The following is a 26388-nucleotide window of genomic DNA, read 5'->3' as shown; positions in this document are numbered from 1 at the left end:
GAAACACGTTAGTGTTAGATTCCTTACCTTAGAATAGATACCCCAGCAATACCAACCCCGGTGGTGGGTCTGCGAACCAATACATTCCTACACCAGAAAGTCCTGGAGGACAGAACGGCCAAAGAAGCCATCCCTCCGGACTTGACTGTCCAGGCAGTAGTGCCTCGCAAAGGTGTGCAGCGAGGCCCACGTAGCCGCCTGGCAAATGTCCTGCAAAGGGACTCCCCGGCCCAGGGCAGTAGTAGCCGCCGTGGCCCGAGTGGAATGGGCCCTCAGCCCAACAGGAGGCTCCTTCCGAGCCAAAGAGTAGCACGCTTTGATGCACAGAACGACCCACCGAGAGATGGTTCGTTTACACACCGCCCGCCCCTTCTTCGCACCCACGTAGCTAACAAACAGTTGGTCATCCACCCGGAACTGGCGTGTGCGATCCATATAAAATGAAAGCGCACGTTTTGGGTCCAGACGATGGAGCCGCTCTTCATCCTTTGAGGGATGCGGAGGCGGGAAGAAGGAGGGGAGGGTGATGGACTGCCCGATGTGAAAAGCAGAAACTACTTTGGGCAGGAAAGAAGGACTAGTCCTGAGAACCACCTTGTCAGGATGAATGGACAGGAAAGGAGGTTGGACAGAAAGAGCCTGGAGCTCACTCACTCTCCTGGCAGAGGTGATGGCAACCAGGAAAGCCGTCTTTAAAGTCAGGAGACGGAGAGGACAAGAATGAAGGGGCTCAAAGGGAGCACACATCAAAAAGGTCAGAACCAGGTTCAAGTCCCACTGAGGCATCACAAACGGAACAGGTGGATACATGTGTGTGATGCCCTTCAAGAATCTCGTTACAATGGGGGACTTGAACAAAGAAGGCTGATCAGGAAGCCGTAGAAAGGCTGAAAGGGCCGAAAGGTAGCCCTTGATAGTGCCCAGAGCAGAGCCCTGCTGGGCAAGAGAGAGAAGAAACAGAAGAACCTCGGAAAGAGGGGCAGAAAGAGGATCCACAGCCTTTGCTGTGCACCATGCCACAAATCTGTTCTACCGACAGGCGTATACCGACTTCGTGGAGGGACGCCTGGCTGCCAGAATTACATCACAGACTTCAGGAGGCAAGTCAAATGGCCTCAACTGCCGCCGCTCAATCTCCAAGCATGGAGGTGGAGACTGGACAGGTTCGGGTGGAGGACCGTCCCCTGCTGCTGGGACAGAAGGTCCTCCTGAAGGGGCAGGCAGATCGGGGGACCAACTGACATGCTGAGTAGCTCGGGATACCAGTACCTTCGAGCCCAGTCCGGAGCCACAAGGTCGCGCCTGATCTTCTTCAGCACTCTGGGCAGAAGTGGTATAGGCGGAAAGGCGTTTAAAAGACCGCAACTCCACTCGCGCCGAAAGGCGTCGCCGTGCGAGTGCCGTCTTGGAAACTCCAACGCGCAGAACTGATGACATTGCGCGTTCTCTTCTGTGGCGAATAGATCTAACCAAGGCTCTCCCCATTGCAGAAAGAGGCCTTGCGCCACGTCCGAGTTCAGACGCCATTCGTGATCCATCGAGCACCGACGGCTGAGTTCGTCCACCCTGGCGTTCAGAGAACCTGCCAGGTGTTGAACCGTCAAAGTCACGCCCTGACGTTCCAGCCACTGCCAGAGGCGCAGAGCCTCCTGGCAAAGGGTCCACGACCCCACTCCGCCCTGTTTGTTGCAGTACCACATGGCGGTAGTGTTGTCGGTGAACACCTGCACTACACTACCGTTGACAAAGGGGAGGAATGCCTTCAGTGCAAGACGAATCGCCCGTAGCTCCAAAAGGTTGATATGGAGCCGGGACTCCTCTCCCAAGTGGCCACCCAGCCCTGGAGGGACGCGTCCGTCACGACAACGTGCTCCGGTTGGGGAAGGGAGAGGGATCTGCCTCTGACCCAATCGCGGTCCGTAAGCCACCACTGCAGTTGTCTCGCAGTGCCCTCCGAGATCAAGACGTGGTCGGACAAGTTGCCCTGATGCTGGGCCGACTGAAACTTCAGGTCCCACTGCAGAGCCCGCATCCGCCACCGGGCGTGATGCACCAGAAGGATGCAGGAAGCCATCAGCCCCAGCAGCCGCAGCGTCAACCTAACCGAAACCCAGGATAGCGGCTTAAAGATGGGAATCAAAGCATGTATATCCCGGACCCGCCGTTCCGGAGGATAAACCCGAAACTGCGCCGAGTCCAGAACCGCTCCGATGAAAAGGAGCTTTTGAGAGGGACACAGGTGTGATTTCGGCACATTGATGGAGAACCCCAGGTCGTGCAAGAGGTCTGCCGTCATCTGAAGGTGGTGGACTACTGTCTGGGGCGAGCCCGCCTTCAACAACCAGTCGTCTAGGTAGGGGAAGACTGAAACCCCTAACCTGCGCAGATGGGCTGCGACCACCGCCATCACCTTTGTGAACACCCGTGGGGCGCTGGTAAGGCCGAAGGGGAGCACGATAAACTGAAAGTGCTCCTGGCCTACCGTGAACCGCAGGTAACGCCGGTGGGCCGGCAGGGCGGGGATGTGAAAATACGCATCCTGCAAGTCCAACGCTACCATCCAGTCTTGCGGGTCTAGAGCAGCCAAGACCTGAGCTAATGTCAACATCTTGAATTTCTCCTTCCGGAGGAAGCCGTTGACGTTCCGTAGATCCAAGATAGGACGTAGGCCCCCTTGTCCTTCTTGGGTACCAGAAAGTAGTGGGAATAGCAACCACGCCCTACTTCTGGCCCAGGAACGCGCTCGATGGCCCCCTTGGCCAAGAGGGCCGTAACTTCCTCCTGCAGAAGTGTCAAGTCTTATCTTATCTTATCTTAAGAGGAACTTGTATAGCGCTCTGTCACCATAGGTTTCCTGGCGCTGGGTGGTACTGAGAGATGTAGAGAGGGGGAGCTAGCCAGACTGTGTAAAAAGATTGGTTTTAAGAAGTTTTCTGAATTCCAGCAGAGACATGGAGGATTTGAAAGATAGCGGCAACTTGTTCCAGAGTTTGGGAGCCAGATGAGCAAATCTGCAACCACCATATTTTTTGAGTTTGATTGAGACTGCGGTCAGAAGACGGTGGGAGGACCGAAGGTTGCGTCCCGGACGGTAAGGAGTCACTAGGGACTTCAGAAAGACGGGGGACGTACCAGTCACAGCTTTATAGGTCAGGCAGCCGATCTTAAATGCAGCTCTCTGTTCGACCGGCAACCAGTGGAGTTTACAGAGTAGTGGTTTTGCAGACTGCCACTTCGGGGTCTTAAAGGCTAGTCGGGCCGCCTGATTCTGCACGACTTGCAGCCTATGTAGCAGGTATTTCGGTAGGCCATGATACAGGGAGTTGGAAAAATCCAGGCGGGAGAGCACAAGGGCGATTAAAACTTGTATCAGGGCTTCAGGTGAGAGTAGGTGGGAAACTTTCCTGATTCTCCGAAGCTGAAACATACACGAGGATACGACTGCACCAACCTGAGGCTTGAGGGAGAGCTCTGAGTCTATGATAACCCCCAGGCTCTTTGCCGATTTAGCCGGGATGGGCGGGGAGCCCAGCTCTGTAGGCCAAAACTGTGGGCCCCAGTGAGTGGAGCTACTGCCAGGGAGAATTAGCTCAGTCTTCCCTGGGTTCAGCTTGAGCTGATTAAGGTTCATCCATTGCTGGATATGTAACATGACCGCCTGACAGTCGAGAGCTGCGTTAGGGGTGTTAAGAGGGAAGATGATTTGCAGGTCGTCTGCATAATTGAAGACGGTAATGTCCCAGCTCTTCAGGGAATGGATGAGCGGGCGAAGATAAAGATTAAAAAGCAGGGGAGACAGAGAGGAACCCTGAGGCACTCCACAGATGAATGGTTCCCTAGTAGCCTTGAAAGGACCCAGGTGAACAGCCTGGGTTCTGCCTGTCAAGAAGGATTTAATCCAGACCAGAGCCGAGCCCCGGATACCAGCTTGCTCGACAAGTGGTCCCCCGACACACGGTGGTTCTGCGGTGGCATGGCTGGAGGAGTGGTCTCGAAGGGGAGGGAGTAGCCCCTTCGGACGAGTTGCAGCACCCACCTGTCCAATGTAATTGTGCGCCAGTGAGCGTGGTGATGGCGAACCCTGCCACCCACTAGCGTCACATGGGGCCGAAAGCACGGACTAGGAGGATTTGGAGGCAGATGCTGCGTGGGGAGGTGTGGCCTGACCCCGCCGTTGACCCCGACCGCCGCCACGGCGGTTTCCACGGCCGCCACCGCGTTGAAAGGATTGTTGCGGCGCGTGGCTGGCAGCACGTGTGGGGACGCCCCTTACTTGGCCACGAAAGGAGCGAAACAAACCCGTTTGCTGGCGCTGGGTCGAGAGACCCAAGGACTTGGCCGTGACCCTGGAGTCCTTGAAGCGTTCCAGCGCGTGGTCCGCCTTGTCACCAAACAGGCGACAGCCATCAAACGGCATGTCCATCAAGGCATTCTGGACATCTGCCGAAAAGTTGGCGGATCTCAGCCAGGCGTGGCGACGAATCGCCACCGTCGTGGACATCGCTCTGCCTAGCGAGTCGGTCGTATCAAGACCACACCGTATAGAATATTTAGCTGCGTCTCGGCCCTCAGCCACAGCCTTGCCGAGTTTTGCCCTCACCTCCATGGGGCATTCTGGCAGCAGTTCCGCGACCGTATCCCACACAGAGTGGGTGTAGCGGCCCAAGAGGCAAGCGGTGTTGCAAGACCGCAGTCCCAAACTCAGGGACGAGAAGACCTTCTTGCTGTACTGGTCATACCTCTTAGATTCCCGGTCGGGCGGGGCCGACGGGAAGGCGGTCTGGGAGGTCGAGGCCTGGATCACCAGACTCTCGGGGGTGGGATGGGTGGACAGGAATTTGGGGTCGTCCGGACAAGGACGGTGGCGTCTGGCCACGTTCCGATCAACAGGCGAACCTGAAGCGGGCCTGGACCACGTGCCCAACAGAACGTCTGACAAGGCTTCGTTAAACGGCAGAAGTGACTCCTGTGGGCATGACTGCGGTTTGAAGACCTCAGTGAGGATGTTAGGCCTCACGGCCGCGACGGGGAGCTCAAGGTGTGAGGCCTTGGCAGCCCTCATCAGCACCACTGAGTATGCAGCACCCTCCTCCGACGCCACGGAAGGAGGAGAGACAAAGCCAGGGTTAGGAGAGTCGTCCAGACCACTGGCATCCCCCAAATCACCTGTCCAGTCCGGGTCATACTGGCAATCACGTGACAGAGGGTCCTCAGACCCCTCCCAACCTTCCCCGTACTCTTCACCATCTCCATATTCGGAGTCAACGATGTAGACCGGCTCCTCGGGGTTCACAGGCCCCATCGGCGTCGAGCCCGGCGTCGATCGACGTCGGTCCGACTCCGCGTCCGGATTCGGGGAGGGTATGGGGACGGCGCCGGCCGAAGCCGGCACAGGAGAACCGGCGCCGCGCGGGGACGGCGTCGGGGGTAACCCGGATGGAAACGGCGCCGGACCGGCCGGTAGGCCAGCCGGCGTCGACCCCGAAGGCCCTTGCGGCGCCGGGGTCGGAGCCGTCGGCGGCACCGGGGCCGGAGCACCCGATGGCGTCGAGCCAGGGACACCCGACCCGCTAGGGCCCTCAGACGGTAGCACTGGGCCCGAAGGCGCCGTAGGCCCAGTCGGAGAACTGAGCGCCCTCATGGCCATGAGGAACGCCTCAATCTCCTCAGGCGTCGCACCGTGCCCAGGGACCGGAGGGTATGGGGCAGGCCGCGCCGGCGACTCTCGCGGAGCCGCGGGGTTGGGGTCACCCGAACCCCCGGCCGCGTCGCGCAAGCGTCGGGGGGAGTCGGGGGTACGATGACGACGCCCCGACTTCTTGTGTTTCTTACCTGAAGAGCCCGACGAATGGTGACTACTTCCGGAACGCTCGGCGCGGCTCCGCGACCGCTCCCTCGAACGCTCCCTGGACCTCCGGCCGGACCGGGACCGCTCCCGACGCGGGGCCGACACCCGGAGCTCGAGTAGCTTGCGGGACCGCTCCCGTCTAGCCTTATTAGTCAGAGCCCGGCAATCGACGCAGGCGTCCACTTCGTGGTCGGGGCCCAGGCACCGGAGGCAGAGTCGGTGATGGTCCGTGACCGACATCGTGCGGTCACAACCGTCACAATTCTTGAAACCGGGCATCCTACCAGGCACCAAAAGGATAGAGAAAGTTGACAAAACTTGGTCAAAAGACCGGAGTACTGCTCTTCGGATCTGCGCTTACTGGCGCGGAAAAAAGAAGAACTGACGTCAGCGCACGGAGGCGGCGTCTATATACTCCAGCGACGTCATCACGGCGCACGACGCCGACGACGGACGCGGAGCCGCAGGGGACGCCTGCAGACGACGCCTACCGACGCGCAGGGGTACTGCTACGCAAAAGTTTCCGGATCCAGACTGACGCCTGGGGATATTCTAAGGTAAGGAATCTAACACTAACGTGTTTCTTTCAGATTAAGGTTATATTAGAGTCTGAAGATGTTCATTGTATTATCACAAATTATATCATCAGTAAAGTGATCAGTAATGTCATTTGAGATGTCATCAGTGATGTCATTTGAGATGTCATCAGTGATGTCACTGACCATGTCATGAATGATGTAATATGTGACATCATCAGCAGTGGATTGCGGGTGCGCGATATATAGTTAGTGCAACTAACTATATATGCGAATTTCAATGGTTTTGTGCGAGTAAGTTAAGTTTTTTTTAAATGTTAATCCCTAACTATATATGGTCTATAACCTATGGTTTTTTCAGTGAATTTTCAAGGTTTTGTAAATGCTAATTCCTAACTATATATGGTCTATAACCTATGGTTTTTTCAGTGAATATATATATATATATATATATATATATATATATATATATATATATATATATATATAACCTACTGGCGGTCGCCAGTAGGTAGTTATAGTTAGGATTTTTTTCAATGTTAAATCTCAAAATTCTATTTGGAATAACTTTGGCGCCGGTTGACGAATCTGCCTCAAAATGTCCTCAAAATGGCCTCGCGGCGTTCCGGTCCTTCCCTGAAGGTTTGGGGGGGGATTCGTCAAGCGGGGGCCGAGATAAAAGGGGGGTCCCAAAACACGTTTTCCCCATGTTAATTTCCATAGGGCGGTCGATTTCACTTTTAGCCCGAACGGCTGAATGGATTTCCACCAAACTTGGCAAAATTGTAGGGACTGGTAGCCCAATGTGCCTTTGCTATGTCTCAAGATATGTGCTCCAGTGGATTCTGAGTAATTAAGGTTAAAAAAAAATATATATATCTATAGCCGCGCTCCGGTACGCGCACCGGTACGCACACCGGGCGCGCCACGCGACTTGTGCGCAGAAAGCTGATTGGCTCTGGGGTGTCTGTAAACATTCTAAACAGTCCGGAGCGGCCGCCATCTTGTGTCTCGGTAGGATCGAGACACGAGAGGTGGCCAAAACAAAGAGGGAAATGACCATAAGGGGGCAGAGTAGACCCCCCCGTACCCCCTAGATTTGATGTGGGGGCCATAAAAGGGCCCCGCAGGGCAAAAAAAAAAAAAAAATTGATTTTCGCGGGGGGAGCGCCCGGTACTCGCACCGGGGAGCGTACCGGGGAGCGCACCATGGGGAAAAAGAATGACAGTTTTAAAAGTAGCTGTTCAAACAAAAAAAATGTTTTGTTGTTTTTTTTATACATACACATACATATATATAAATGCATATGCATATATATATGCATATATGTGTATATGTGTGCGTGTAGAGAGGTAGAGAGGTAGAGGTGTAGAGGTAGAGAGGTAGCAGTAGAGTGGTAGAGATTAGTAGAGAGAGAAGGAGAGAGGTAGAGAGGTAGAGAGTAGAGAGTGAGTAATAGAGAGTAGAGAGTGAGTAGTAGAGAGTAGTAGAGAGTAGTAGAGTGAATAGTAGAGTGAGTAGTAGAGAGCAGTAGAGAGTAGTAGAGAGTGAGTAGTAGAGAGTAAGTAGTAGAGAGCAGTAGAGAGTGAGTAGTAGAGAGTAGTAAGTGTGAGTAGTAGAGAGTGAGTAGTAGAGAGTGAGTAGTAGAGAATGAGTAGCAGAGAGAATAGTAGTGAGTAGTAGAGAGTGAGTAGTAGAGTGAGTAGTAGAGAGAGTAGTAGAGTGAGTAGTAGAGAGTGTGTAGTAGAGAGTGAGTAGTAGAGGGAAAGTAGTAGAGAGTGAATAGTAGAGAGTGAATAGTAGAGAGTGAATAGTAGAGAGTGAGAAGTAGAGAGTGAGTAGTAGTGAGTAGTAGAGAGAGAGTAGTAGAGAGTAGTAGAGAGAGAGTAGTAGAGAGAGTAGTAGAGAGTGAGTAGTAGAGAGTAGTAGATAGTGAGTAGTAGGGAGTAGTGAGTAGCGAGTAGTAGGGAGTGAGTAGCGAGTAGTAGGGAGTGAGTAGTAGAGAGAGAGAGAGAGTAGTAGAGAGTAGTAGAGTAGTAGAGAATTAGTAGTAGACAGTGAGTATTTGAGAGTAGTGGAGTAGGAGAGAGTAAGTAGTAGAGAGTAGTGGAGAATATTCCTAAATTTGGCACAGCACCACTTTCACAACGAGTCCAATCAAATCATATCACTTAGAGTCCTTATTGAAGCGCTGAATCTTGGTGTATATTCAAATGCTTTTATTTTCCTTAAGTTTATGTACCACAGCCAGCCGAAACGTTTCGTTCTGTACAACAGAACTTCTTCAGGGCGTTCTTATTTCCTTCAAGTTATGTCGGTATCCTGTTGTCATATAACTAGATATTTCTTCCAAATGTTAGACGAGACATAAGTATATTCTTATTCAAAGTGACTAGGTATCACTTTTACCCACACAATTCGGGCAGACTTGAGTAATTTATAGCATCCTCAAAGTCAGTCTTTCAAAAATTCCAAAGTATAGGACATGATAATCCAAATCCAAATGTTTCTCAAGAAAAGTCATTTACAATCGTTCGGAATATCGGTGTTTGGGCAGATATGACCCAGGGACCCCCAGTATGCAAGGGGAATTAGTCCCCCCTCTGCAAACGCGCCAGTGGCCTGCATTGCAGAGAGGTGTAACAAGGGTGTGGCCTCATTACACTTCTCTGCAATGCAGCTCCCTCGCGCATACTGGAGGCTCCTGGTGGACTAGTTGACCCCAGGGACCCCCTGTATGCAAGGGGAATTAGTTCCCCCTCTTCAAACATGCACGGGGGCTGCGTTGCAGAGAGGTGTAAAAAGGGTTGTGGCTTCATTACACCTCTCTGCAATGCAGTCCCCTGGCGCATACTGGAGATTCCTGGTGGGCTTTCAGGTCTTATATAGTTAGGAATTAGCATTAAAAAAACCTTTGAAATTCACTGAAAAAACCATAGGTTTCACACCAGTTACAGTTAGGAATTAGCATTTAAAAAACCTTTGAAATTCACTGAAAAACCCATAGGTTTCACGCCATTTATAGTTAGGAATTAGCATTTAAAAAACCTATTAAATTCACTGACAAAACCATAGGTTTCACACCAGTTATAGTTAGCTGGAAATTTTACTGACATAAAACCATTGAAATTCCCACGTTCTAGTTAGTTGAACTCACTATAACTTGCGCGCCTGCAATGCACTGCTGATGACGTCACATATTACATCACTCATGACATGGTCAGTGACATCACTCATGACATCACTGATGACACCATCCAGTGAATGTGTGTCTTTCTGAAAAATAAATTTGTTTTATATATGTATTTGTAAAGGTCGATGGAAGAATAAATGTTCAAATAAGTGTGTAAATGGATGTTTTAAAAAAAAAAAAAAAGTTGGTTAACTGGCTTATTAAGTGTATCTTAGTGAATACATATATTAGCGAGTATTGTTTAAATATTTAAATGTTTGTATCAGTGTTTCTCTTTGTGTATAAGTGGCTGCAGGGGTTGGTGACTGACTGACTGTATGTGTTTTGAAGACAGCATATGTGCAGGACTGTATGGGTGGATGAGTGTGTATATGTGTGTGTTAGTGAGTGAATGACTGTCTCACTAGTGTCTTTATTAGTAACGACATATGTTTTAATCTAGTATATGTGAGTATTTATGTATATAAGTGAGTATAGTATATATAGTGAGAGATTGTAGGAGTTCCTGTTTAAATAAGTATGTGTTTCTATAAGTGATTGTTTAAGAGAGTAAGTATGTGTAAGTTTCCTTAGAAGTAAGGTGGTAGTGTGTGTATAAATGTATATGCAAATAAATGGATGTTCAATAGTTTATTTGCATGTGTGAGTATGTGTGTGAGTAACTTTTGGATGACTGCTGATGTGTAACAGGATGTATAGGTGTATCACTACATATGATGAGTGAGTATATATATGAGTGACTATATAGAACTGTTGGTGAATGAGTGGATGTGTATATAGATGGTGGAATTACTGAATTGGTTGTTACTGGTTTGGGTATCCATTTTTTTGAAAATGTTTGTTTCTATTTTTGAATATGTGTTTCAAGCGTTACATTACACTGAAATTAGGTCTGTCACTCTGTCACAAGGATGGTGTCATCAGTGATGTCATGAGTGATGTCACTGACCATGTCATGAGTGATGTAATATGTGACGCCATCAGCAGTGCATTGCAGGCGGGCAAGTTATAGTGAGTCCAACTAACTATAACATGGGAATTTCAATGGTTTTATGTCAGTAAAATTTCCAGCTAACTATAACTGGTGTGAAACCTATGGTTTTGTCAGTGAATATATACATATATATATATATATATATATATACATATATATATATATATACATATATACATATATATATATATACATATACACATATATATATACACATATATATATACACATATATATATACACATATATATATATACATATATATATATATATATATATATATATATATATATATATATATATATATATATATATATATATATATATATATATATATATATATATATATATATATATACACACACACAAACACACACACACACACACACACACATTCAAGCAAGCCTGGCTGAAGACGGCTGTAATGCCGGAAACCGGTCCTAGGAAGCTTGTTTCCGGTCCAGGGAAGGCATGGATTGGCAGTTCGGGCTGGACTGTTCACATGAGGCACAGGGTCAGACTGATTTGCATATGGCCATGTCTGAACTGGGGTGGCAGAGTGGGCTAAAGAACGGTGATGGATTAAACCCAGATCTGTTGACTGGGTGTGAGTGTTTGATTGGTTCAGATGCTCCGTCCATCACCACCCCTTTTGTACCGCTCAGTCAGAATGAAGACGTACTAATATTAATGTAAATCAAACTGTGCCTAAGTATTGAAAATAAAGTGAAGGAATAAATGGGAAAAAATGCATCCACACTTAATAAAGCTTCTAATATACCAATACAACTAAGCACCAAAGCACAGATGAGGAGACCTCCCTTGGCACGCCTATGATTATAATATGAAAGATTAAAACATTCATGCTCTTAATTTATAGGTCGAGCCTAGCGGCAGCGCACAAGCACTACTCGCTCTGTGAGGCATGCAGTAGTAGAGTGTGCTGTGGAAGCCTCGTCTTCTCTCCGCCCATATTTTTGATTGGCTGGTGTCATTGTCCTTGGTAAATGCTGGCTTCTGATTGATAAAGAGGCGTGTTAGTCCCTCCTTGTTACCGCCCTGTCGCCATTTGTTACCTCCCATGAGGACAGGATCTCTTACTAGTGGCGTTACACAGTCACCTTCATAAATCGTCAAGCACTATTTGTAAAAATAAAATAAAAATTGCAGCGCGGTACGCTTTCACTTTAGAGGCTGCAGTAGTTTAATTTGTCGCACGGGCCGAAAGGGAGCATTTCTTCTCACTAATCTAAGAAGAGTTTGCAATGCAATAAGTCTCCCATATACGCAAGTTTGAGCTATTGACATTGGAAATAATGCCTTTTATTTTTGTTTTCATTTTTAAAATAAACAAAAGGCATTGTCATTTACAATGCCAATAGCTTAAGCTCGCGTAAATGCGAGACCGTTTGCATTGCGAATGTTTGTTAAGATTACATGTGGACAATAATAACGGAGACATGATTCTGTAGATATGCACCTCCACTGATGCCCTTTTTCTCAAACTTCCCCCCTCATATTTTACTTTGTCAAAACCATGTTCAACTGTTAGTGTATCGATAATAAGATGTAGAACTTCTACCCCTAATGGTCATTCTTACACCTTGCATCACATTTTAATATTCCCTTATGTCATATTATCCCATTGTCACATTTTTTGTATACGCAGGTATTCTACTTTTAATTTGTTCCTTTCACAGCTCTTTTTACAATATTCTTTAGGTTTATTTACAAAGAATAAATGGGCCAAAAGAAAACAAACCGTGAACAGAGTTTAATACGTACTACAGCTCATAAAAGTCAACCTTAACATGGAAGTGAAGAACTGGAAATGCCTACTAACGGATCTATTTTTGTGCAGACTGGTCACTTGGAAGGCTACAAAACATACTGCAGTCCAACACTTGTAGCTATGACCGTATCAGCCCTTTCCTCGTCTCTCTATGGAAACCAAAAGTATTTTTAAAGTAGTTTAATAAACAAAGTGGCTAGAAAGTTAGGATGGCCTTTGCCTAAAATCCAAAAGATTCTGAGAAAAGCAATTTTGGAAAAATAATAATGGTTCTAAAGTAATCCTAAACTTTATAACTGATTTACTTTCATAAGCACTTTCACTTAAAACTAGCTTAAAGCCCTGCTTTTCAAGTATGTGTACACATATGCCACCTTATCTTGCTCAGCCTTCTCAACCATTGTACTACTGAGCAGTGAAAACCACGGAAGGTAAATCCCCACTGCCATAATGATCCTCCTATTGTGTGAATGCTGCATCAACTTTGTTTTCAATCTGCTTAATTCCATCTGGGAATATTACCGATCATTTAACATGAAACCTAATGAATGCCGATTCCCAGGAGCTACCTTGTTTTATTGTTATTCGTAAGATTTGCCATGACTTCGGTGGAGTGCCCTATATGCACAAGTAACTTACCCACGGTGCCAATATATCTGTAAGAAACAATAGTAAGTGTTCGATTCCTTACCTTAGAATATCCCCAGGCATCAGACTAGATCCCCGCCGGAAGTCGTCGTATGCAGCTCCAAATCTGGCGGCAGCAGCGCCGGGATGACGTCGGAGTACTTAGACGCCGCTCTTGCGCGTTGACCTCAGTTATTATACACAGCTTTTCCGCGCCAGAAACGCAGAGCCGTGATAAAAACCGACACTGGTGCCATGAAACTAGGGTCCTCAAGGGAAGAACCTTAACCCTAGATATGTGTTCGCAGAACGGGGAGGATGGGTGGGGCGGTAAGGAATTTAACACTAACTACTGTTTATTACAGATATATCATTACCGAAGGTGAGTAACTTGTGCATCTGAAAGAAACAGGTTAGTGTTAGATTCCTTACCTTAGAATAGATACCCCAGCAATACCACCCCGGTGGTGGGTCTGCGAACCAATGATCACACCAGAAAGTCCTGGAGAACAGAACGGCAGAAAAAGCCAACACTCCGGACTAGGCTGTCCAGGCAGTAGTGTCTAGCAAACGTGTGCACAAGGCCCACGTAGCTGCCTGACAGATGTCCTGCAGGGGGACCCACCGACCCATGGCAGTAGTAGCCGCTGTGGCCAGAGTGGAATGGGCCCTCAGCCCAATAGGAGGCTCCTTTTTAGCCAAAGAGTAGCATACCTTGATGCACAACACGACCCACCGAGAGATGGTCAGTTTGTGCACCGCCCGTCCCTTCTTAGCGCCCACACAACCAACAAAGAGCTTGTCGTCCACCCGGAACTGGCATGTGCGGTCCAGATAGAACAAGAGCGCACGTTTTGGGTCCAGACGGTGGAGCCTCTTCCTCTTTCGAGGGATGCGGAGGCGGAAAGAAGATGGGCAAGGTGATGGACTGCCCGATGTGGAAGTTTGTGACTACCTTGGGCAGGAAAGAGGGACCGTTCAAGACAACTTGGAAAGGAAAGGAGGTTTGGAAGAAAGAGCCTGGAACTCACTCTCCTGGCAGAGGTGTTGGCAACCAGGAAGGCAGTCTTAAGAGTGAGAAGACGTAGAGAGCAATTGTTAAGTGGCTCGAAAGGAGCTCACATCAAATAAGTAAGAACAAGGTTCAAGTCCCACTGAGGCATCACGAAAGGAACAGGAGGAAACATGTGAGTGACGCCCTTCAAGAATCTATTTAAAACAGGGGACTTGAAAAGAGAAGGCTGATCATGTAGCCTCAAAAAGGCTGAAATAGAGGTAGCCCTTGATAGTGCCCAGAGCAGAGCCCTGCTTGGCAAGTTAAAAAAGAAAGAGGAGAACCTCTGAAAGTGGGGCAGAAAGGGGATCCACAGCCTTTGCTGTGCACCATGCCACAAATTTGTTCCACCTGCAGACGTATACCGATTTTGTGGAGGGACGCCTGGTTGCCAATATCACATCACAGACCTCAGGAGGAAAGTCAAATGGTCTCAACTGTCGCCGCTCAATCTCCACAAATGGAGGTGGAGACTGGACAGGTTCGGGTGGAGGACCGTCCCCTGCTGCTGCGACAGAAGGTCCTCCTGAAGAGGCAGACGAATCGGGGGATCGACTGACATGCTGAGTAGCTCGGGATACCAGTATCTTTGTGCCAAGTCCGGAGCCACAAGGATGGCTATGGCCCGGTTACGCCTGATCTTCTTCAGCACTCTGGGCAGAAGTGGTATAGGTGGGAAGGCGTACAATAGACCGCAGCTCCACTCGCAACGAAAAGCGTCTCCGAGCGAGTGCCGCCTTGGAAATTCCAACGAGCAGAACTGAAGACATTGCGCGTTCTCTTTGGTGGCAAATAGATCCAACCAAGGCTCTCCCCATCGCTGAAAGAGGCCTTGCGCCTCGTCAGAGTTCAGACGCCATTCGTGATCCATCATGCCCCGGCGGCATAGTTCGTCCGCCCTGGCATTCAGGGAACCTGCCTGGTGTTGAACCACCAGGGTGAAGCCCTGGTGTTCCAGCCATTGCCAGAGGCGCAGAGCCTCCTGACATAGGGTCCACGACCCCACCCTGCCCTGATTGTTGCAGTACCACATGGCGGTGGTGTTGTCCGTGAACACCTGCACTACACTTCCCCGGACAGAGGGAAGGAATGCCTTCAGTGCAAGTTGGATCGCCCGCAGCTCCAGAAGTTTGATATGGAGCTGGGACTCCGCCAGAGACCAGAGGCCTCTGAACTCCGCCGCTCCCATGTGGCCCCCCCAGCCCAGGAGGGACACATCAGTCACTACTACGTGCTCCGGTTGGGGTAGGGAGAGGGATCTGCCGTTGACCCAATCGTGGTCCGTGAGCCACCACTGCAACTGTCTCGAAGTGCCCTCCGAGATCAGGACGTGGTCGGACAGGTTGCCCTGATGCTGGGCCCACTAAAACTTCAGGTCCCACTACAGAGCCCGCATCCGCCACCTGGCGTGATGCACCAGAAGGATGCAGGAAGCTATCAGCCCCAGAAGCTGCAGCCTCAACCTGACACAGACTCGGGATAAAGGCCGAAAGATCGGAATCAGAGCCTGAATATCCCGAACCCGCTGTTCGGGAGGATAAACCCTAAACTGCGCAGAGTCCAGAACTGCTCCGATGAAGAGGAGCTTCTGAGAGGGATACAGGTGTGACTTCGGCACATTGATGGAGAACCCAAGTAGGTGCAGGAGGTCGGCCGTAGTCTGGAGGTGGCTGACGACTGTCTGGGGCGAGCCCGCCTTCAACAACCAGTCGTTGAGATAGTGGAAGACTATCACCCCTAATCTGCACAGATGGGCTGCGACCACCGCCATCACTTTCGTGAACACCCGAGGGGCGCTGGTAAGGCCGAAGGGGAGCACGGTAACCGGGAAGTGCTCGCGACCTACCGTGAACCACAGGTAAAAAACGGTGGGCCGGCAGGATGGGGATGTGAAAATATGCTTCCTGCAAGTCCAATGCTACCATACAGTCTTCTGGGTCTAGGGCAGCTAAGACCTGAGCCAAAGTCAGCATCTTGAACTTCTCCTTCCGGAGAAAGCCGTTGACATTCCGTAGGTCCAAGGTAGGGCCAAGGTAGGGCATAGGCCCCCTTTGCCCTTCGTGGGTACCAGAAAGTAGTGGGAGTAACAACCACACCTTACTTCTGGCCCAGGAATGCGCTCGATGGCCCCCTTGGCCAAGAAGTTGCCAAGTCCTCTTGCAGAAGTTGCAAGTGATCCCCGACACGCGGTGGTACTGCGGTGGCATGGCTGGAGGGGTCGCCTCGAAGGGGAGGGAGTAGCCCCTTCAGATGATTTGCAGCATACATCTGTCTGATGTGCTGGAGCGCCAGTGAAGGAGGTGATGGTGAACTCTGCCCCCCACTGGCGTCGAATGGGCCTGACAGCTCGGACTAGGAAGGCCCGAAGGCGGCACAGCGTGACCGGACGGAGGAGAGAGTGACCTCATGGCCATGAGGAAGGCATCGATCTCCGGCATCGCTTTCAGCCCAGGCACCGGCGGGTGTGGAGCTGGGACCGGCGGGTCTGGAGCTGGCAGCGGCGCCGGCAGCTTCAGCGGAGCCACTTGGGCTGTGTCGCCCGAACCCCCGGACGCATCGCGCGAGCGTCGGGGGGGGGGGGGGGGGGGAGTCTGAAGAGCGATGTCGTCTCTGACTTCTTGTGCCTCTTACCTGAGGACTTGGAGCCAGACGAATGGGGTCGACTCGCCGAGCTGCGAAGACTGTGGCCCCGCAACCGGTCCTTTGACCTCCTCCTCGAATTGGACCGTGAACGGCGCGGGCCGACTGCCTGAGCTCGAGGCGCTTCCGGGACCGCTCCCACCTAGCCTTCGACGTCAAGGCCCGGCAGTCGGGGCACAACTTGTTGTCATGGTCGGCCCCAAGGCAATACAGGCACCCGCAATGGGGGTCGGTAACCGACATCAGACGGTTGCAATCGGCACAGGGCTTGAACCCGGGCATCCTACCGGATCCGATAGTCTTAAGACTCTAAACAGGATCAAAAAGATCGAAAAAGTTAGTCAAAAAGTGACTAAGGAGTTCTGCTTTTTCCGGATCTGCGCTTGCTGGCGCGGAAAAAAGAAGAAGAACTGATGTCAGTGCGCGAGGGCGGCGTCTAAGTACTCCGACAACGTCATCCCGGCACCAACGACGCAGACGACGGACGAGGAGCCGCAGACGACCCCTACCGACGCGCAGGGGTACTGCTACGCAAAACTTTCCGGATCCAGTCTGACACCTGGGGATATTCGAAGGTAAGGAATCTAACACTAACCTGTTTCTTTCAGATCTCACATTTTGCCTACTATAGTCTGGGAAACCCATGAATTACAATATTTTCTAGAGTACGTATCTCAATGACCGATGGAATCAGATTACCTTGAAGAAAACTTTACAGGCCTGTAACAATAGAGCTCTGTCAATGGTATTTAACATTAAATTCAAACACCATTTCGTCCTGCCCACACAAAGGATGCCAGAACACTTAAAAGTACAGAGAGAAAACTAAGATATCAAAATAATTACATTTCTATGGTCAGGCAATTATGCTTTACAACTTTGCACTTTTAAAAATGTAGTAAGGAATAAAATCCTCTGATACCCAATATAAATTTAAAACTGGGTGCACAAACAGTAGCTATATGCTCAGAAATATTTCAACATTCTCTCTTTTTAAAAGTGAACAAAGTGAAAATAAATTGTTATAGGTGTATAGTCTAGCACAGAGAAAAAAACTGTCACTTTAAAGCTGTCAATGGACAACAAGCACTACATACAGTTCAATGACAGCTAGTCCCAAAGTTCATTTTGATGGCCTGATTTAACCCATTCGATGCTCATGACGGAACGGTTCCGTCATGAGGCACAGTGGAGCTGTGCTGATGACGGAACCGTTCCGTCATGAAACAATAATGATAATGATTTTTCAGCACAGGAGGGGAATATGTGTAGCAGCGATGAGGATAAACTAAAAGGTATGGTGACCAAATCTTTGCTCCCACTGCAGTGACCTCACCAGGGAGAAGGGCAAGTTTTTGTTATGAATTTAATTAAGATAACAGAACTACTGTTGAATAAAGAAAGTTTTTCTTCTCAAAGGGATATTCATAGACATCAAAAGTACAGCAAGATGAGGCAAGAAAGTCATAGGGAATGAAAGTTAGCATAGTACACTCAAAAACACCCACGGTTAACATTAAGAATGTTAAAACATTTCTGAGCCAATTCTTTAGGCATGAACAAGAGTGGCAAACTGACCAAAGGTTACCAAACTTTGGAAACGTGCTTCCTTGTGGATACTACACTGCAAATTCAAAATCTTTGCAATAGCAGAGCTAAAGTCTGCCGATAGGTGGCATCTTAGCTTCATGTGAGTTCATATAGCCCAAAAAAGACAAAGCAGAGCCACCTATAAGCGCTACAATTGCACAGAGACATCAGTCTCTTTTTCCTTTTGGCACCCTCTGACATTGCATGCAAAACAATTGTTGGATTCGAAAGAGGCCACTCCACAGAGTTTGGAGGTGAAATGATAGTGAGGAATCTGCGGTTAGAGTATCCACCAGAAAGAGCATTGCTGAAGGTAATCAATTTGTTTTTCTGATGGATACTTTTAATATCAGAAGCCTAACTTTTGAACAGATACCAAAGTTTTACCTCCAATATGGAGAAGTTTCAGGGAGTGGAGTGGACTTCAGAAATGGAGTCCTGCACAACCGCTCAAAAGTAGTATCTTTCCCACTGTACTTGGCTGTCAAGGAATTCGGGATCTGTGTACATATTCATCACAACCCGACAAAAGTCAAACACAGGCCCCCCTAGTGCCAAAGCAGCCATAGTGACACTGGCCCATGTAAAGTGAGCTATCAAGCCGTCAAATGGGTGTTTCTGGGCCAGTGTGCAGCCGATCTTATGCAGAGGTCTATCCATTTGGGATTTCGACAAAGCCTTCCCCTTCTTCACTCCATAAAACCTCAGAGTTTATCATCCACTCAAGGGACCAAGGCAAGATCGATATAAAAACTCAAAGCCCCAAGAGGTTCAATAAATAGAGCCTCTCTTGCTTGATCAAGTGTTGAAAGGGGGGAGAAAAGCTGGCAGAGCGATCTGATGTTTCAGCATGAAAAGGAGTCCCACCTTCAATAAGAATGCCTTTCAAGTCCAGCACACCAACTTGTGCGGAAATATGGTGGCGTAGGGCAGTTGCAATGCCTGCAGTTCAGTCATGTGACAAGGTGAATCTCACAATGAGGCAGTTAGTTTTAAGTGTCACGAAATGGAGCAAGCAACTATGCATAGGCTCTAAGGGTGTCAAGACAAAGTTAAGGTCCCACTGGGGCATCAAAAACTGTTTGGAAGTAAACATTTGTGGGAAACCTTAAATGAACCACTTCAGACGTTGTGCTTTAATCAAGGACAGTTTGTCCAGCAAGTACCGAAAGCCAAAAGGGTGACAAATATCCTTTTACAGAGCCCACAGTATGTCCTTGCTTGGCTAAAGAATGTCCCAACAACAAAACATCGGAATGATTAGCTAGTAAGAGGCACTACACAAGGCAACAAATGTGAGCAGGCTCCCAGCAAAGAAAATATGTATCTTAGGGAGGGGCATCTGGCAGAGAGTAAGCTCAAATGTACTCAAAGTCCGCTGCTCGATCACCCTGTATTATATTGAGGTGTAAGATGCGGACGTTTGGATGAAGTCCTCCTGAAGTGGTAGCCTGATGGGATGACAAATGCTCATGCTCAGAGTTCCAGGTCTGGCACTCTCCTGGCCCATTCTGGTGTAATTAGGCTGACTTGGGCCCAGTCTTTCTTGAACTTCAAAACTTGGAGAAGTAGAGGCAGTGGTGGGAAGGCGTACAGGAGTTTCTTGTTCCATTTCACCTGAAATGCATCTTCTTACGAGTGCTGTTTCAGAAACTCCACCACTCGCAACTGTAGACACTGTACATTCTTTGCAGTGATGAACAGGACTTACCAGTGCTCTCCCTACTAAACACACCCAGTTTATTTCTGGATGCAAACATCACGCATGATCTGTCGGATGAGATATGCTCCTTTTATCCGCTCTGGCATTTAGGGACCTTACCATGTGCTTCTCTAATAGAAAGAAACAAAACACCCTCTTGCTTGTGTGCTTTCTAATCCCTGTGCATACATACATATACAGTAGAGTACAAAATAATACTTAAAAACTTTAGTGTGATATCAGAAGACCGTATCAATTTACTTTCCTTCCAACATACAAGAGGCATAATAAAAATTGTAATCCAAAAACCAAATTGAAAAGGAAATTTTTATTGCTTACCTAGTTTGAAACACACTCGCTATGGCCTTAAAACAGCCAGAAGCTACACGCTTGGAGCCTGTGTAACACCGATCCACAGCCCAATACATCAGGTTGGTCTGGTCAGGGTTTAACTCGAGCAAAAGCATTACCGCCTCACACCCCAACTGATGAACCTGAATGAGGTGCAATACAAAAGGTTTAATGAAAATGCAAAAAAGTGTGCTATACAAAAAGCATAATGAAAAAGAATGGTAGAACCATTAATGTAACTTCTGTTCAGACCTGGTGGCAACAATGTTTACTAAACTTTAAATAATACCACAATATCATGAACTATAGAAGCTCACACAAAATACAACTTACTTTATTGCTAAATTACTTTTCTTTAATTACTTTTGCAGAACGTCATAAATCTGCCAAACCAGAATCACTTCTGCAAAATGTAATGCCAGAGTCTAACTGTATGCAATGCAATGTTCCAGATTTGCAATATGATTTGGCCTATGCTGGCATCTGCTCATAATTCTGTAAACTTAAAAGAACTTTTGCCCTGAAACCACCAATGTCAAAGAAGTAATTAATTATCTTTGGAAACAGACTTTTAGAGACTATTTAGCTGCAGATTCCACACCTTAGAATTATCTCCAGGCGTCAGACAAGATTTGGGAATTTTTTTCATGAGCAGTACCCCAACACACAGTAGGTGGTGTTCATCAGCTCCGTGCGGTGTCATCCGCGTTGGAAGTGAGGAGTGCAGTGCCCATATAAGCGTCATCCCAGGGAGCGGGCATAAGTTTCTTTTTGCAACTTTCCACACCAGGAGAGCGGAGCGGAACTACAAAGAACACGGACCACTGGTGTGTAAAATTAGGGCCCTGAAGGGGTAATAGCCATGTACCTTTAAATCTGTCCGCTGGGAAGATGAGTGGGTCGCTAAGGTAAACTAGAGTCTCTATCAGATAAGGCCGTACCAAAGGTAACTAACTTGTTCATCTGATAGAGTGTGCCAGCCACGATTCCTTACTTTAGAATAGATACCCAAACAATACCCTCCCTGGTGGTGGGCCAGCAAAACAGTTTAACACTACAAAGTCCTGGAGCACAGAAGGAGCAAAGTGCCTGTTGAGACAGACCTGACTGTCCAGGCAGAAATGCTTCAAGAAAATGTAAAGAGAAGCCCACGTTGCTGCCTGGACTGAACTCCTTGTGCTAAAGAAGTGGTTGCAGGCTTAGCCCTTGCCTTAGCTCGGGTAGAATGAGCACACAAACCCTCAGGGGGTTACTTCTGGGCCAATGTGTAGAAGATCCTAATGCAGAGCACAATCCATTGAGAGATAGTCTGGTTCTGCATGGCTTTTACCTTCTTTGCTCCAACATACCTCACAAAGAGTTGATTTTCCACCCAGAACTCTCTTGTGCAGTTCTAGGTAGAACGACAATGATCCTCTTTTTGGAGGGATGTGGCAGAGCATAAAAAGTAGGAAGGGAGATGGACTGGCCAGTGATGACTCAGCAGAAAGGAGGCTTTATTGCCAAGAACCAGCTTGTCTGGGTAGATGTTCAGGTATGGAGGCTTAGATGACAGTCACAAGCACACTGATCCTCCAGGCAGATGGTATTGCCACCAGGAAGGCCATCTTGATGGTAAGGAGACGGAGGACAGTTGTGCAATAGCTCAAAGGGAGAGCACATCAGAAACATTAGGACTAAGACAAGGTCCCACTGAAGTATGATGAAGGGTGAAGGAAGAAAAGTGTTGCAAACCTTTCAAAAACCTATGTACAACAGGGAATTTGAAGCGATATAGCTTATTAGGAAACCGCGGAAAGGCTGACATGTCAGAAATTTAGCCCTTTAAGGACCCCAGAGCAGAACCCTGGTGGGTAAGGGAAATGATAAAGAGAAGGACCCGAGAGAGTGGAGCAAAAATCGTGTCAACCTGTTTCTCTGCACACCATGCCACAAACTTGCTCCAACGGCAGGCATATACAGTTTTCGTGAAGGGACAACTAGATGTCAAGATGGCGGACTCTGGGTGGAAGGTCTAAAGCTGGCAACTGTCTCTGCTCAATCTCCACATAAGAAGGCAGATCTTTTACAGGTTCGGGTGAGAATCCTCCCCTGCCTCTGCAACAGCGGCGGCCTGATCAGAAGACCGATGGCGATGCTTAACAGCTCAGGATACCAAACTTTCCAAGCCCAATCAGGAGCCACAAATGTGACTTAAGACCAGTCGTTTTTTATCTTTTTGAGAACTCTAGGCAAGAGTGGCATGGGCAGAAAGGCATACAGGAGGTCTGAGCTTCACTTGGAACTAAAAGCGTCTCAGTGAGAGAAGTCTTGGGAACCTGTGCCGAGACTGCGCATTTTAAAGGATGGCAAACAGATCTAACCAACTCACCTATGCTGACAGAGACCATCCACCACCTCCAGATAGAGATGTAATTGGTGATCCGCTAGGCATCTTCAGCTAAGTTAGTCCACTCTGGTATTCAGAGAGCTCGCCAGATGTTAAACCAACAGGGACAGGCCCGGACGTTCCAGCAATGTCCAGAGGCGCAGGGCTTCTTGACAAACAGTTCACGATCTCACCCCACTAGGTTCGTTGCGGTACCACATGGCAGTGGTGTTGACCATGGACACTTGTACTATCCATCCATTGATGGAGGGTAAAAAGACGTAATACCAGGAGGCTCGCCTGGATCTTCAAAAGGGTGACGTGGAGTCCAGATTCCACCTGAGACCAGAGGCCTCTGATCTCCACCTCTCCGAGATCCCAGCAGTGACGCATCTGTCATCACTGTAAGATCTTGTTGGGGAAGGGACAGGGGTCTGCCGATGACCCAATCGTGGTTAGTTAACCACCACGTCAGATGTCCTGCAGTTCCCTCTGAGATCGGAAAAATGTTGGAGCGATTCCCTTGATCCTGCACAAAATGGAACCTCAGGTCCCACTGCAGAGCCTGCATATGCCAGGAAGTATGTGTCACAAGCAGGATGCAAGAAGCCTTAGAGGCACTCACCGAAATCCAGGCTAGAAGCTGAACCATAGGTATTATAAGCTGAATATCCTGGACTCGCCATTCGGGAGGATAGGGCCGAAAATCAACTGTGTCCAGAACTGCTTGGATGAAAAGGGGAGTCTTAAGAGAGTCCGCAGTTACTTCGGCACATTGATAGTGAACCCCTGTGAATGCAGACGGTCCGCTGTAGTCTGATGGTGGAAGACAACTCCCTGGGGTGAACCTGCCTTTCATTGCCAGTCGTCGAGATGGGGTGATCTTCGCTGAGGAGCTGCAACCACAGCCATCACCTTGGTGCAGGCACATAACCCAGAGGTTCTGGTAAATGCAAAAGGGAGCACTGCAAATGGAAAGTGTGTGTGGTCCACCATGAATCACATCCCCAGGAAGGGGATGTGGAAGTATGTATCTTGCAAGTCCAACACTATCATCCAGCCTCCCAGGTCGAGGGAAGACATGGCCTGAGCACGCATGAGCATTGTGAACTTCTTCTTGAAGAAGAAATTGAAAGGGTGTATATCTAGGATAGGAAAAATGCCTCCGTCCTTCTTGGGCACCAGGAAGTAGCAGGAATAACGCCAACCTACTCCTGCCATCAGCACCTTCTCTATGGCTCCGTTGACCAAGAAAGCTGTCACTTTCTGGCAGAGCAATGAGAAATGGTCCTCCGTCAGCTTGTTGAGAGTGGATGGCATGAATGGAGGGGACATTACGAAGTGGAGGGAATAGCCCATTCGGAAAATGTTAAGAACCCTGCGGTCTCATCTTATTGGCGTCCAGTGGGATAGGTGCACCTCCTAGTCTTGACTCCCTTTGAGAGCATACTAAGGTCCAGGACCTCGTCCACCCTCACCACCATAGCAAACGAGGCTTACTCCTCTGTAGTCATGGTAGGAGGATAGACCATGTTAGTATCTGGAGAGGTGTTTAGTCTGCTGGTGTCTGCCAAATCTTCATCATTCCATGTTTGGGTGTAGGTGCTGGTATTCTTCAGGGACAATCAACCCCTCCCATTGCTCCCAGAGTCCAGGCCCATAGGAAAAGGGCTCAAACACCAGCCTGGAAGGCATGGCACCAGTCAGAGCCAGCATCAGAAGACACCCCTCCAGCTACGTGTCGGAGTTTAGGATGAGAACGGTGATCGCACCATGACCAGCGCTGGGGAAGATGAAGGTGGTATGACCAGGACTGGTCCGTATCCATCTGTGTATCCAAGGAACCGGAATGGAGGCGGGGACAGAGCCTCAGGAGGAGATCCAGTGGGGGCCCCCTCATAAACCCACAGGGCTCGAAGGCATGCCAGCAAAAACAAGCCACCCAAATATGATGGATTTAACCCAGATCCTTGTGACTGGGGGTGAATGCTCGCATTGTCCAGCATTCCGTCCATCAATTGTTTCTTTTCTATAGGTCGCCCTAAGTGGGAAGGATATGCCCAGACATGGATCGAGTGCTGACTACACCACTGGATTCAGGCTCGCCTGGCTGATAAAGGGTGATGCCCTGAAACCGGTCCCAGGATGAATGTTTCCGGTCCAGGGAGGGCCTGGCAGTTCAGGCTGGACTGTTCCCACAAAAACAGGGACGACACTGATTTGCATATGGCTGGGTCCAAACTGGGGTAGTGTGGTGAGCAAAAGAATGATAGATTTAACCCAGATCCCTGTGACTCGGGGTGAATGCATGCATTGTCCAGCATTCCATCCATCAATTGTTTCTTTTGCATACCCAAATATGAGGTGCATTACCTCAAAACTCGCTGAGTTGTGTGGGGGTCGCTTTGGCTCCCAGAAACTTGCGGGGTGCAGAACTGGCCCAGACACAGTGTCAATGGCAGAACCAGGCCTCACTCAGGTCAGAGGACTTCAACAGGCAGGGCAAAATCTAAGACTTCGTCAACTTCTTATGGTGAGACCTACCCGAAGACTACTAGAGTGCCGTGAGGATCTTGGTCTCTGCAATCGATTTCGGTACCTTCCCATCGGCTGAGAATGTCGAAAGCAGCACAGAGCTTGAGGTAGCGCTCTCTGGAGGCCTTGAGGCGCATGGCGTGGCAGTCGATGGATGTCTTCATGCTGTGGTCATGCTGGAGGCACCAGAGGCAAAAGAGATTTAGCTTCATCGCCGACGTCTGTTGGTGACAGGCGCTGCAGGCCTTGAAGCCTGCTTTTCTAACTGCCACACCAGGAGAAAACATCAAGAATGACTGACAATGTCAAAAAAGGTCGGTATAGGAGGCTGGCTTAGTATATGGTGAACACTTATTTAAATGAAGCACCTTCCACTAATCCAGGTTACCCATATGGTGATTTTAGTGGTCTTAGACAATCATAGAACGCTCTCTATGGCAGCTGTGCAGAGGAGGCTTCAGGCTTATCCAGAAAGAGTGTTAACCAGCTTGTTATACCAGATCTAATCATGTAGTTTAGACTAAATGAGAAAGAACTACACAGTGTATATATAACATTTCTACTTATTTCACAATGAGCGGAAATAGCATTACAAACACACAATACTTCAATTGCAAATGGATAAGTAAGCACAATACACAGTGGTCTCCAAGGGGAGACCAAACCATATACTAAAAAAGTGGAAGGCAAACTAGGACCGAAGTCGGGACTTAGATCGGTACCCAGGAAGGCTGTGTGCATAGTGGAAACACAGCCGCGGACTCGACGCAAGTTAATAGGGAAGCTGTGGTAGCAGTTTGAACAAGCATTAGAAATGCAATCGGGCTCGGATTTATTTGAGTTTGAGCTAATGGCATTGTAAATGCCAATGTATTGTTGCTATGTGTTATGGAGTGTGTTCATGTGGTGTGTACTGCCAGTGATCTCCTTGTGAGTGTGAGAATATTGCACCGTTACTGCCTGTGATGTCCTTCTTGTGAGTGTGAGAAGCTTGCACCTCTGCTGCCTGTGGTCTCCTTGTGAGCTCTGCACTTACTACTCTTCACTCACTACTCTCCACTCACTACTCTGCCCTCACTCACTCTGCACTCTCTAGCACTCCGTGCAGAGTGGTAGTGCAGAGTGCAGAGTGGGAGTGCAGAGTGGTAGTGCAGAGT

The 26388-nt window shown here is 48.7% G+C and overlaps 1 protein-coding gene across 11 annotated transcripts in view; it reads right to left on the bottom strand.

Moving 5' to 3' along the window:
* The window catches only part of FRYL (FRY like transcription coactivator), a 2483143-nt gene that overhangs the window by 1313514 nt on the left and 1143241 nt on the right, over positions 1-26388 (bottom strand). For all 11 annotated transcript variants that reach the window (XM_086962669.1, XM_086962670.1, XM_086962671.1 and 8 more), the window contains one exon: positions 20317-20471. In XM_086962669.1, coding sequence (XP_086818795.1) covers positions 20317-20471 — 155 coding nt within the window. The remainder of the gene's footprint in view (positions 1-20316; positions 20472-26388) is intronic.

Source organism: Lissotriton vulgaris, chromosome 3_1 (genome assembly GCF_964263255.1).
Source record: "Lissotriton vulgaris chromosome 3_1, aLisVul1.2, whole genome shotgun sequence".
NCBI lineage: Eukaryota > Metazoa > Chordata > Amphibia > Caudata > Salamandridae > Lissotriton > Lissotriton vulgaris.
This window is presented reverse-complemented; position numbering and strand designations above follow the sequence as displayed.